General features: G+C 40.5%; 2 protein-coding genes across 2 annotated transcripts in view; both read right to left on the bottom strand.

Annotated features, from left to right (window-relative positions):
* Window positions 1-81: 81 nt before the first annotated feature.
* On the bottom strand, window positions 82-967 carry LOC119571994. The gene has a single exon (XM_037919043.1). The coding sequence runs from the start codon at window positions 650-652 to the stop codon at window positions 107-109; it is 546 nt and encodes a 181-aa protein (XP_037774971.1). The 5' UTR covers window positions 653-967; the 3' UTR covers window positions 82-106.
* Window positions 667-13791, bottom strand: part of LOC119571995 (poly [ADP-ribose] polymerase tankyrase-2-like) — a gene marked incomplete at its 5' end in the record, with an annotated part of 14989 nt that continues 1864 nt past the window's right edge. Inside the window, 5 exons of the mRNA XM_037919044.1 lie at window positions 667-903; window positions 1137-1213; window positions 1439-1541; window positions 2690-2793; window positions 7059-7160. Coding sequence (XP_037774972.1) covers window positions 667-903; window positions 1137-1213; window positions 1439-1541; window positions 2690-2793; window positions 7059-7160 — 623 coding nt within the window. The remainder of the gene's footprint in view (window positions 904-1136; window positions 1214-1438; window positions 1542-2689; window positions 2794-7058; window positions 7161-13791) is intronic.

Genomic DNA, 13791 nt, shown 5'->3' with positions numbered 1-13791 from the left:
ACTGTTTTGTTTCCCCCGGGGAAAAAGACTTTTAAAAAAAAACCAACCCTGTAGAATTATCCACATCCTAATCCTGTAGAATTATCCACATCCTATATGGGGTTGTTCATTCTATTGATGCGTCCACTGCTTTTTTTGCTACCATACTGTATGGGAGTTCTGTTTTCTCTTTTTCTTTGTTTATTCTTTCGTTTTCGATCTTTTTTATCACCTCCTTCCTGGTGATACATTTTCCTGACAGTGCTCTGTGATTCTCTCCACAGTTGATGCATTTTGGTTTTGTTTTGTTTGGGCATTCTCTGAAGATGTGCCCCTCTTCGGCACATTCACTGCAGATTTTCTTGGTTTTATCAGGGCAAGTGGCCTTTGTGTGTGTGTACGAGTAGCACACCATGCATTGAGGCACATTGGTATACCGCTCGTACTCAATATTCCGGGGTGGGATGGAGAACCAGAAGAGGCGCAGGCCATTTTCCTTGATTTTGTCAGCCATGTCCATTGTCCTAAGTCGGACCTTGATGATATGCGGCTTCTCCATGATATACACATCATCTACTTTTGCGAATGGGGCCGATTTCGTTATTTCCGTTGCAATGGCGTTTGGTGATTCTCTGAGAATCTCTGCATCTATGCCTTTCAGGACGACTGTCATTTTTGCTCTTTTTTCTAGTGACAGAACTGGGGCGAAGCCTGCATCGGTAATGTAAGGGTGTTGCGGGTGTCTTCCTCAAATACGTTATTCGTGCATCGGTCTGTGTCGGTGATTGCCACATAGCCATCATAGGTGGGAAGTAGCTTCACAATCTTGATATCTTTTGTGCATAGAATCTTCAATAGTTCTGTCCTCTTTTCAGGGGACGGCCCTCCGTCCACCTTGATTCGTACCTTGGGCATGGTTACATTCTACCAAGGTGTTACACAGAAAATCAATCAGTGAGGTTAACCTATGCCTGGTATATATAGAGTCATACAATTACAAACCCCCCCCCCAGCACAAGCTTGAGATGTGCCAGTCGTGGGGGTGTCGACAGACAGTTACCAGGGAACCCCCAGTGGGGACCTAACTTTAGCCTACTCACTAGAGTTGGAGGCTTATGGAGGCCTCCTTTGTCCCTGACCTACACCCACCCTCCTACCTGGCGGAGTGACGCAGACCCGTCACGTGCCAGGGGAATCGTGGCTTGGCACGTGGAGGCACTCCCTGGTCCCAAGCCTGCTCAAGGGGGACTGGGGCTGTGCTCCTTGTAGGGACAAATGAGGGGGAGGTCACCCCCGCAGGTCCTTCCAAGTGCCAGGAAATGAAAGTGTCGAGGAGAAAAAGGCGAACAAAAAGTCGACCCTTGCAACTTATATCACCCATCAACGGTGAGCTGACGGGCGCCGAGGGGGGTGGTATAAGTTGTCAAGGGCAGTGTTCAAGGGCAAGGCACTCTGCTACCAGAGAAGGCCTGGCCAGGGTCGCGGTAAACCGCGGTTACCTGGCGGAGCTCTCTAAGTATCGAGTTCGTCAACAGATCTCGAGTGTTGGTTATAATGATAACCTTTAAATAAGTGCTACAGGTATGGAGCCTCACAGGTGGTGTTTGCTGTGATGCTAATGCCTTTCGCGTGAATGCCTCTCGCAGCCAAGGGAGGCAGGTGTGGAGTTATACAGGTGCTGGTTACTTGCTGTGTCACCTTGGCGTGAGTGACTCGCAGGTGAGACAGGTGAGCCGGGCATAAGAATAATCCTCTTTGCATGGCATGACCTGACTTCGGTATCTTGAAAACCACGACCTTTGTTGTTTGACCAGTCTCGTTCCTCCCTTCCTGAAGGCACTTTCACGAGCTATGTCACCACCGTGGCCGCTCCACGCTCGATCCCTTGCTCTCCTCACCGCTGATATGTTCTCGCTCCACCTGAGAAAACTCACCTTCTCTCTCCTCGCACGCGCGCGCACACACACACACACACGTCCTATATATCTCGTTAACAAACATCGGCTATAGGAAAGTGACTAATTGGCAACTCCCGAGAAAAAACACGCTTTTACTGAGAGAAAAATGACGTTCATTAGCACTGAATAAAGGAGCTTAGACCACTAATTAGCATAAACACCATCGGCTGTGATCAGAGCAGTCACAAGGTGCAAACAATATGCAAAATACTTGCATGCAAAACACGTTTTCTCCTCACAAATAACGCGAGGGTTTGGTGGAAGGTGCCAGTTAGTCCATTTTCCCCAGACAATGTTCCAAAAATCGCCAAAAGAAAGGAAAATAAAGAAATGCTATTTTTTAAAGCAATTGGTTGTTTCTCAAAGGATTATGAGGATTATAGTATTACGATGATGATGATGATGATAACAAAAATAGAGATCGTAATGATAATAATAATATTGATGACAATAATAATAATAATAATAATAATAATAATAATAATAATAATAATAATAATAATAAATCAATAAATATGAATAATTTTAGAAATTTAATTAGTTGTGGATCTGAAAGAATATTATAATCATAACAATAATACCATTAATAATAATAATGATAATAATAAAAATAATGCTATTATGCTTATTATCATTTTGTTTTTATAATTACCATAAACATTAATGATGAAACCGATTCAAAATAATACTGATTAAAAAGATAATAACAATATAGATAATGACAGCAATAAAAGAAACGTCGATCCCGTCACCTTACCGCCGCAGCCTCTGGTGTTGGGGTTGCTCCCCCCCGCCACGAGGACGTCCACCACTGCCTTATGACCCCCAGAGGCAGCCCAGTGCAGGGGGGTCTGGTCTGAGGGAGGGAGAGGCTTGTATTAAGCGTCGTGTTGATGGGTGAGGGGAAAGAGGGTGGAAATGGAGGGTGAGGGTGGGAATGAGGATGGGAATTAGGTTAATGGGGAGAAAAGGAAGAGAAAGGAAAGAAAAGGGAAGAGGGAAGAATGAAAAAAAAAAGGAGGAGCAAGGAAAAAGGAAGAGGGAAAAAAGAACGAAAAGGACGAAAAATCTATCTCTTCCCCTTCCTCCTCTCATCTTTTCCTCCTCGACCATCTGTTTTTCTTTTGCTCCTCCTCTCCTTTCTTACTCTCTCTTTTCCCGTCTACCATCTGCCATTCGCTTGTTCCCCTTGCTCTCTCTCTCAATCTTTCTTTCTCAATTCTCTCTTTCTCTTCCTTCTTCTCTCTCTCTCACACACACACGCACACGAACACACACGTACACGAACACACACACACGCACGCACGCACACTCAATCTCACACACACACACAAACGCGCGCGCAATCGAACACCCACGTACACTCACGCGCACGCACGCACGCACGAGCGCACGCGCGCGCACACGCGCGCACACACACACACACACACACACACACACACACACACACACACACACACACACACGCACGCACACGTGCGCGCGCACACACATACACGCACGTACACATATACACCACGCATGCACACGCACGCACGCGCGCACACACACACAACACACACACACAACACAAACACAAACACACACACACACGCACGCACGCACGCACGCACGCACACACACACACACACACACACACACACACACACACACACACACACGTCCTAAATATCTCGGGAACAAACATCGGCTCTGGGAAATTGACTAATTGGCAACTCCCGACAAAAACCCGCGCTTTTACTGAGGGAAAAATGACGTGTATAAGTACTGAATCAAGGACCTCAGACCACTAATTAGCATCAACACCATCGGCTGTGAACAGAGCAGTCACAAGGTGCCATCAGTATGCAAAATACTTGCAAGCAAACCACCTTTTCTCCTCAAAAATAACGAGGGAGTTTGGTGGAAGGTGCCAGTTAGTCCATTTTCCCAGGACAATGTTCCACAAATCGCCAAAAGAAACGAAAATAAAGAAATGCTCGTTTTTTAAGCAATTGGTTGTTTCTCAAAGGATTATGTGGATTATAGTATTACGATGATGATGATGATGATGATGATGATAACAAAAATAGAGATCGTAATGATAATAATAATGATGATAATAATAATGATAACATAATAATAATAATAATGACAATAATGATAATAATAATAATAATAATAAATAAATAAATAATAATAATATAACAATTTTAAATAGTTGTGGCTCTGGAAGAATATTATAATCATAACAATAATACCATTAATAATAATAAAAAAAATAATGCTATTATGCTTATTATTATAATTTTGTTTTTATAATTATCAGAAACCTTAATGAAACCAATACAAAATAATACTGATTAAGAAGATAATAACAATATAGATAATAATGACAGCAATAAAAGAAACGTCGATCCCGTCGCCTTACCGCTCCTGTCTCTGGCGTTGGGGTCGCTCCCCCCGCCACGAGGACGTCCACCACTGCCTTATGACCCCTAAAGGCAGCCAAGTGAAGGGGGGTCCGGTCTAAGGGAGGAAGAAGCTTGTATTAAGCGTCGTGTTGATGGGTGAGGGGAAGGAGGGTGGAAATGGAGGGGAAGGTGAGGGTGGGAATGAGGATGGGAATTAGGTTAATGGAGATGAGAGGAAGAGAAAGGAAAGAGGGAAGAATAGGAAAAAAATGGAAAAGCCAAGATAAAAGAAGAGGAAAAAATAAATAAAGGAGATAAAAAAATAAAGGAAGAGGGGAAACCTAAATAAAGGAAGTAAAAAAATAAATAAATAAATAATTGAAAACAATAATAATAAAGGAAGAGGGAAATCTAAATAAAAGGAGGTAAAAAAAAAAAAAAAAAAAAAAAAAAAAAAAAACAAGTGAAGTGGGAAGAATGAAAAGAAATAAAGGGATAAAGAGAAAATATCAGTGAGGAGAAAAAGGAGAAAGAGGAAAGAGCGAAAGGAGGAAAGTAGACAGAGGAAAGAGCGAAGGGAGGAAAGAGCAAAGGAGGAAAGAGTGAAAGAAGGAAAGAAAGAATGAAGGAAAGAAGATAGAGGAAAGAGCGAAAGGAAGAGTGAAGGGCAGAAAAGAGCAAAAGGAGGAAAGAGAAAAGGGAGGAGAGAGGGAAATGAGGAAAGAAGATAGAGGAAAGAGCAAAGAGGAAAAGAAGACAGAGAAAGAGCGAAGGGAGGAATGAAGACAGAGGAAAGGGAATGGAGGAATGAGCGAAGTGAGGAAAAATTGAAAGGGGGGAAGAGCAAAAGGAGGAAAGGGTGAATGGAGGAAAAGGAGAAAGGGGAAAGAGCGAAAGGAGGAAAGAAGACATACAAAAGAGAAAAGAAAACAGAGGAAAGAGCAAAGGGAGGAAGGAGAAAAAGGAAGAAAAAAGAAGGGAGGAAAGAGCGAAAGAAGGAAAAGGAGACAGAGATAAAACCGAAAGAATAAAAAGGAGACAGAGGAAAGAGTGAAAGGAGAAAAGAGCGAGGGAAGAGTGAAGGGAAGAAAGAGGAAAAGGAGAAAAGAGCAAAGGGAGGACAAAGCAGAGGAAAGATCGGGGGGAAGAAAATGAGACAGAGGAAAGAGCGAAGGGATGAAACAGAGGAAAGAGTGAAGGAAGGAAAGAGAGAAGAGAGAAAAGAGCGAAAGGAGGAATGAGCAAAGGGAGGAAAGAGCAAAAGGAGGAAAGAAGACAAAGGAAAGGGAGGTAAATGAGACAGAAGAAAAGAACAAGTGACGGAAAGGAGACAGAGGAAAGAGCAAAGAGAAGAAAGAGCAAAAGAGCAAAAGGAGTAAAGAGTGAAGAGAGGAAAAAACGATGGGAGGACAAGGCAAAGAGGGGAAAGAGTGAAAGGATGAAAGAGTGAAGGGATGATACAGGGAAATTAGGAAAGAGTGAAGGGAGGAAAAAGAGTGAGGAAAGAGCAAAGGGAGGAAAAGGGGACGAGGAAAGAGCGAAGGGAGGAAAGAGCGAAGAGAGGAAAGTAGATAGAGGAAAGAGGAAAAGGAGAAAAATGAAACAGATCAAAATGTAAAGGGAAGAAAAGGGCAGAGAAAAGAGCGAAGAGAGGATAGAGTGAAAGGAGGAAAGAGTGAAGGGAGGAAAGAGCAAAGAGAGGACAGAGCAAAGAGAGGAAAATAGACAGAGGAAAGAGTGAAGAAAGGAGAGAGCGAAAGGAGGAAAAGAGATAGAGGAATGAGGAAAAGGGGAAAAGAGTGAAGGGAGGAAAAAAGACAGAAGAAAGAGTGAAAGGAGGAAAGAGTGAAAGGAGGAAAAAAACAAAAGGAGGAAAGAGGGAAGGGAGGAAAAGGAGACAGAGGGAAGATTGAAGGGACGAAAGGAGACAGAAGAAAGAGCTAAGGGAGGAAAGAGCGAAAGGTGGAAAGAACGATGATAGGAATGAAGACAGAGGAAAGAGCGAAGGGAGGAAAAGGAGAAAGAGGAAAGAGCTAAGGGAAGAAAGAAGACAGAGGAAAGAGGAAAGGGAGGAAAAGGCAAAAGGAGGAAAGAAGTAAGAGGAAAGAGCAACAATAATAATAATAATATTAATAATAATAATAATTATAATAATAATAAAAGTAATAATAATAATAATAAATCAATGAATAATATTAGAAATTTAATTAGTTGTGGATCTGAAAGAATATTATAATCATCAGAATAATACCATTAATAATATTAATAAAAATTATTATTATTATTATTATTATTATTATTATAATGTTATTATGCTTATTATTATCATTATTATTATAATCATTATTATCATTATTATTATTATTATTATTATCATTATTATTATCATTATTATTATTATTATTAACAATAATAATAATAATAATAATAATAATAATAATAATAATAAATCAATAAATAATAATAATATAAGAAATTTAAATAGTTGTAGATCTGAAAGAATATTATAATCATAAAAATAATAGTATTAATACTAATACTAATAATAATAATAATAATAATAATAATAATAATAATAAATATAATGCTATTATGCTTTTTATAATTTTGTTTTTGTAATTATCATAAACCTTAATGAAACCGATACAAAATAATACTGATTAAGAAGATAATAACAATATAGAAAATAATGACAGTAATAAAAGAAACGTCGATCCCGTCGCCTTACCTTTCTTGTCTCTGGCGTTGGGTTCGCTCCCCCCCGCCACGAGGACGTCCACCACTGCTTTATGACCCCCAGAGGCAGCCTCGTGCAGGGGGGTGCTTTGGTCTGAGGGAGGAAGAAGCTTGTATTAAGCGTCGTGTTGGTGGGTGAGGGGAAGGAGGGTGGAAATGGAGGGGAAGGTGAGGGTGGGAATGAGGATGGGAATTAGGTTAATGGGGATGAAAGGAAAGAAAAGGGAAGAGGGAAGAATGGAAAAAAAGGAAGAGCCAAGAAAAAGGAAGAGGGAAAAATAAAAAGATAGGAAGAAAAAATAAAGGAAGAGGGAAAATTTATAAGAAATGAAAGGATAAAGAGAGAATATCAGTGAGAAGGAGGAAAGGAGAAAGAGGAAAGAGCGAAAGTAGGAAAGTAGAGGAGGAAAGAGCGAAGAGAGGAAAGAGCAAAAGGAGGAATGGGTGAAGGGAGAAAAGAGGAAAACGAGGAAAAAAACAAAGGGAGGAAAAGGAGACAGAAGAAAGAGGAAAGAAAGGAAAGAGTGAAGGGAGGAAAGAGCGAAGGGAGGAAAGAGCAAAAGGAGGAAAGAGTGAAACGAGGAAAGAGCGAAGCCATGTATAAATGAATAAAAAGACCGATTTTAGCATCCATCCATCCATCCATCCACACACATACACATACACGCACACGCACGCGCGCGCACGCACACACACGCGCACGCGCGCGCACGCACGCACACACGCACACACATGCACACAAACAGACACATACATACATATATAGATACATACATACTTATACACACACACACAAATCATTAGGCAATTATGTCCTAAATATCTTGGGAACAAACATCGACTCTGGGAAATTGACTAATTGGCAACTCCCACAAAAAAACCGCGCTTTCACTGAGAGAAAAATGACGTTCATAAGCACTGAATAACGGAGCTCAGACCACTGATTAGCATCAACACCACCCATTGTGAACTGAGCAGTCACAAGGTGCAGTCAATATGCAAAATACTTGCATGCAAACCACCTTTTCTCATCACAAATAACTCGGGAGTTTGGCGGAAGGTGCCAGTTAGTCCATTTTCCCGAGACAATGTTTCCTCTCGAGATGTTCCACAAATCACCAAAAAGAAACGAAAATAAAAAAATGCTCATTTTCAAAGTAATTGGTTGTTTCCCTAAGAATCATGAAGATTATAGTATAATAATAATAATAATAATAATAATAATAATAATAATAATAATAATAATAATAATAATAATAATAATAATGATAATAATAATAACATAACAAGAGCAGCAAAAAAACAACAATAATAAAAATAGTAAAGATAATCATATAATAATAATGATAATGATAATAATAATAATGCTAATACAACAAATTTAATTAGTTGTGGAAGTCAAGGAATGGTGATTACTGTAATATAACCATTAATAACAATAAAGAAATTAATAATAATATTAGAAATATTATAAGCACTTTCTTGTTATAATTATCATACATTTCAATGAAAACAATACAAAAAATACTGATTACAAAGAACATAACAATATAGATAATAATGATAGTAATAAAAGAAACGTCGATCCCGTCGTCTGAGGGAGGAAGAGGCTTGTATTAAGCGTCGTGTTGGTGGGTGAGGGGAAGGAGGGTGGAAATGGAGGGGAAGGTGAGGTTTGGAATGAGGATGGGAATTAGGCTCATGGGGATGGAAGAGAAAAAACAGGTAAGGGAAGAGGGAAGAATGAAAAGAAAAGAGGAAAGATAAAAGAAGAGGGAAGAATGGAAAAAAAAAATAAATAAAGGAAGAAGGAAGAATAACAAGAATAAAAGCGAAAAAATAAAGGAAGAGGGAAGTATAAAATGAAATGAAGGGAGCACGAGAGAATATCAGTGAGACGGGGGAAAAGGAGAAAGAGGAAAGAGCGAAAGGAGGAAAGAGTGAAAGGAGTAAAGAACGAGTGGAGGAAATAGAGACAGGAAAGAGCAAAGGGATGAAAAGAAGACAGAGGAAAGAGCAAAGGGAGGAAAGAGCGAAAGGAAGAAAGAGTGTAGGGAGAAAAGAGCAAAAGGAGGAATGGGTAACGGGATAAAAGAGCGAAAGAAGGAAAGAAGAGGAAAGAGTGAAGGGATGAAAGAGCAAATGGAGGAAAAAGCAAAGGTAGGAAAGAGGAAAGGAGGAAAGAAGATAGAGGAAAGAGCAAATGGAGGAAAAGAAGACAGAAGAAAGAGCGAAGGGAGGAAAGAAATAGGAAAGCGTGAAGGGAGGAAAAATAGGGAAAAATGAAGGGATGAAAGAGAAAAAGGAGAAAAGAGTAAAGAGAGGAAAGAGCAAAGTGAGGAAAGAGCGAAGGGAGGAAAAGAGAGAGGAAAGAGTGAAGGGAGGAAAAAGTGAAAGGATGCAAGAGCGAAGGGAGGAAAATGAGACAGAGGAAAGAGTGAAGGGAGGAAAAGGATATGGAGGAAAGAGCGAAGGTAGAATAAAGCAAAAGGAGGAAAGAGCCAAGGGAGGAAAGAGCAAAAGGAGTAGAGAGCGAAGGCAGGAAAGACCGAAAAGAGAAAAGAAGATAGATCAAAGAGCGAGGGGAGGAAAAGGAGACAGAGGAAAGAGCGAAAGGAGGAAAGAGCAAAAGGAGGAAAGAGCGAAGGGAGGAAAGAGCGAAACGGGGAAAGAGCGAAGGGAGGAAAGAGTGAAGGGAGGAAATAGAGACAGAGGAAAGAGTGAAGATAGGACAAGGAGACAGAGGAAAGCGTGGAGGGAGGAAAAAGACAGAGGAAAGAGTGAAGGAATGAAAGGGCAAAAGGAGGAAAGAGCGAAGGGAGGAAAAGGAGAGAGGAAAGACTAAGGGAGGAAAAGGAGTCAGAGGAAAGTTCGATGGGAGGAAAGAGGGAAAGAAGAAAAGGAGACAAAGGAAAGAGGGAAAGGAGGAAAGAGTGAAAGGAGCAAAGGGAGATAGAGGAAAGAGTCAAGGGAGGAAAAGGAGCCACAGGAAAGAGGGAAGGGAGTAAAGAGCGAAGAGAGAGAGAAAGAGTAAGGATAGGCAGATAAGGGATAGAGAGAAAAGGAAAAGGGATAGAGAGAAAAAGGGCAAGGGTGATAGACAGAGGGAAAGGAGGAAGAGAGGAACAGGAGAGAAGTGAAGGGAGGATAGAAAGAGAACGAAAAAGGGAGAGGAGAGGAGAGCGATTATTGACGGCATTATTGAGAGAAAGAGAGGTAAAGGAGAGAGAAAAGAAGGAAAGACAAATAGACTGGAAAGAGAGGGAGAGAAAAGGGAAAAATAAGGAAGAAGAAGAGGGGATGAAAGGGGAGAGAGAGTAAGGGAAGAACAAAAGTGAATAAAGAAGAGAAAGGAAAGAGAGAAATGGAGAAAAAGAGAGGAAGGAGGATGAAGAGAGAGGGAATAAGGCCTCACGTTTTGTCTTCCACCTCTCTTCTTCCTCCTCCTCCTCCTCCACTCTCTCTCTTTCTCACCTCTCTCTTCCTCCTCCTCTCCTCTTACCCTTCCTGTTACTCGTCTCCTTTTTCCCTCTCTACCTTCTCTACTTTACTTTCTTTTTCTCTCTCTCTTTCTCTCTCTTCCTCCTCTTTCTCCCTCTCTTCCTCCTTTTCTCTCTCCCTCTGTTCCTCCTCTTCTCTCTCCCTCTGTTCCTCCTCTTCGCTCTCCCTCTCTTCCTCCTCTTCTCTCTCCCTCATTCCTTCTTTTCTCTCTCATTTTCTTCCTCCTCTTCTCTCTCCCTCTCTTCCTCCTCTTCTCTCTCCCTCTCTCCTCCTCTTCTCTCCCTCTCTTTCTCCTCTTCTCTCTCTCTCTCTTCCTCCTCTTCTCTCTCCCTCTCTTCCTCCTCTTCTCACTCCCTCTCTTCTTCTTCTCTCTCCCTCTCTTCCTCCTCTTCTCTCTCCCTCTCTTCCTCCTCGACCATCCGTCTATCTTTTGCTCCTCCTCTCATTTCTTACTTTCTCTTTTCCCGTCTTCCATCTGCCATTCTCTTGTTCCCCTTCCTCTCTCTCTCTCTGTCTCTCTCTCTCTCTGTCTCTTCCTCCTTCTCTCTCTCTTCTTCTCTTCCTTCTCCTCTTCTCCTCTTTCCCTCTCTTCCTATTCCTCTTCTCTCTTCCTCTCCTTCTCCTCTCTTTTCTTCACACACACACACACACACACACACACACACACACACACACACACACACACACACACACACACACACACACACACACACACACACACACACACACACACACACACACACACACACACACACACACACACACACATCATTAGGCAATTATGTCCTAAATATCTCGGGAGCAAACATCGGCTCTTAGAGATTGACTAATTGGCAACTCCCGACAAAAACCCGCGCTTTCACTGAGAGAAAAATAACGTTCAAAAGCACTGTATATCGGAGCTCATATCACTAATTCGCATAAACACCATAGGCTGTGAACAGAGCAGTCACAAGGTGCAAACAATATGCAAAATACTTGCATGCAAACCACGTTTTTTCCTCACAAATAACGCGGGAGTTTGGCGGAAGGTGCCAGTTAGTACATTTTCCCCAGACAATGTTCCACAAATCGCCAAAAGAAACGAAAATAAAGAAATGCTCGTTTTTTAAAGCAATTGGTTGTTTCTCAAAGGATTATGAGGATTATAGTATTACGATGATGATGATGATGATGATGATGATGATGATGATGATTATAATGATGATAACAAAAATAGAGTAATGATAATAATAATAATAATGACAATAATAATAATAATATCAATAATAATAATAATAATAATAATAATAATAATAATAATAATAATAATAATAATACAAATATCTAGGGATATTAGAATATGATAACATAAAACATGAAGATATGAAAGCAAAAATTAAAAGAGAATACCTCAAAAGAATAAGAGCTATTCTAAAATCGGACCTAAACGGAGGGAACACGATAAAAGCCATCAACACCTGGGCTATACCTGTGCTACGATATTCGGCAGGTAGAACAACAGAAAACAGACAGAAAAAACAGAAAACTGATGACTATCTACCATTCTTTGCATCCAAGAGCGTGCACGGCAAGATTATACCTAAAGAGAAGTGAAGGAGGTAGAGGATTAATAAGCGCAGAAGAAGCCATCAGAACCGAATGTTGCGCCCTGGGCCAATATATAAAGGAATCTACCAACCCAATCCTAAGATTGGCCTGGACCAACAATATAATAAAAGAAAACGAAGATAGCAAATCATACAAAGAGAGAATGACAGAGGAGAAAAGAACTGAATGGATAGAAAAACCTCTCGCAGGGCAATACCATCGCCAAGTACAAGAAATCCAGGACAAGAACAGCTGGAACTGGTTAAAAAGAGGAGAAATAAAAAAAGAAACAGAGGGACTAATAACATCAGCCCAAGATCAAGCTCTAAGAACCAGAGTAATAAGAGCAAGAATAGAAGGTAGAGGGTTAAATACAAAGTGCAGAATGTGCGGCCAAAAGGATGAGACCATAAATCACATCACCAGTGAATGTTCCAAATTGGCACAGAAGGAGTATAAAAGGAGGCACGACAAAGTAGCCACAGCAGTACACTGGGCACTTTGCAAACACCACAAACTCCCTAGTACAGCAGACGTATGGTACAAACACGAGCCACAGGCAGTAGTAGATGAAAACACAAAATTACTATGGGACCAATACATACAAACAGACCAAGAGGTCCAAGCTCGAAGACCAGACATAGTAATAATAAGAAAAGACAAAGAAGAATTTGACATAATAGACATAGCGGTACCATACGATTCCAGAATAATAGAAAAAGAACGAGAAAAAAATTAAAAATATCAAGATCTTAAGTTCCAAATGGCAAGATGTTGGAAGATGAAAGGAAAAGTAATACCAATAGTGATAGGAGCATTAGGAGCTATGCCACCAAAGCTGGATGAATATCTAAAAAAGAATTGGGTGCGACAGAATACATCCTGGCCTAATACAAAAAGGTGTGTTACTCAGCTCAGCTGGAATATTAAGAAGAATCCTCGACACTTAGGACACAGGCAGTGCCCCGTGAAGAGTCTCAAAAATAAAGACAAGAGAAAAATACCAGTAACATCAAATGTGAAACTAGTTCAATAATAATAATAATAGTAATAATAATAATAATGATGATAATAATAATGATAAAATAATAATAATAATAATAATAAATCAATAAATAATAATAATATAAAATTTTAAATAGTTGTGGCTCTGGAAGAATATTATAATCATAACAATAATACCATTAATAATAATAAAAAAAATAATGCTATTATGCTTATTATTATAATTTTGTTTCTATAATTATCATAAACATTAATGAAACCGATACAAAATAAACTGATTAAGAAGAAAATAACAATATAGATAAAATGACAGCAATAAAAGAAACGTCGATCCCGTCGCCTTACCTCCCTGTCTCTGGCGTTGGGGTCGCTCCCCCCCGCCACGAGGACGTCCACCACTGCCTTATGACCCCCAGAGGCAGCGAAGTGGAGGGGGGTCCGGTCTGAGGGAGGAAGAGGCTTGTATTAAGCGTCGTGTTGATGGGTGAGGGGAAGGAGGGTGGAAATGGAGGGGAAGGTGAGGGTGGGAATGAGGATGGGAATTAGGTTAATGGGGATGAAAGGAAGAGAAAACAAAGAAAAGGGAAGAGGGAAGAATGGAAAAAAAGGAAGAGCCAAGAAGAGCCAGA

This window comes from Penaeus monodon, unplaced genomic scaffold (genome assembly GCF_015228065.2).
Source record: "Penaeus monodon isolate SGIC_2016 unplaced genomic scaffold, NSTDA_Pmon_1 PmonScaffold_90, whole genome shotgun sequence".
Taxonomy (NCBI): Eukaryota; Metazoa; Arthropoda; class Malacostraca; order Decapoda; family Penaeidae; genus Penaeus; species Penaeus monodon.
Note: the sequence above shows the minus strand (reverse complement) of the source record. Positions and strands in the feature narration are given on the sequence as shown.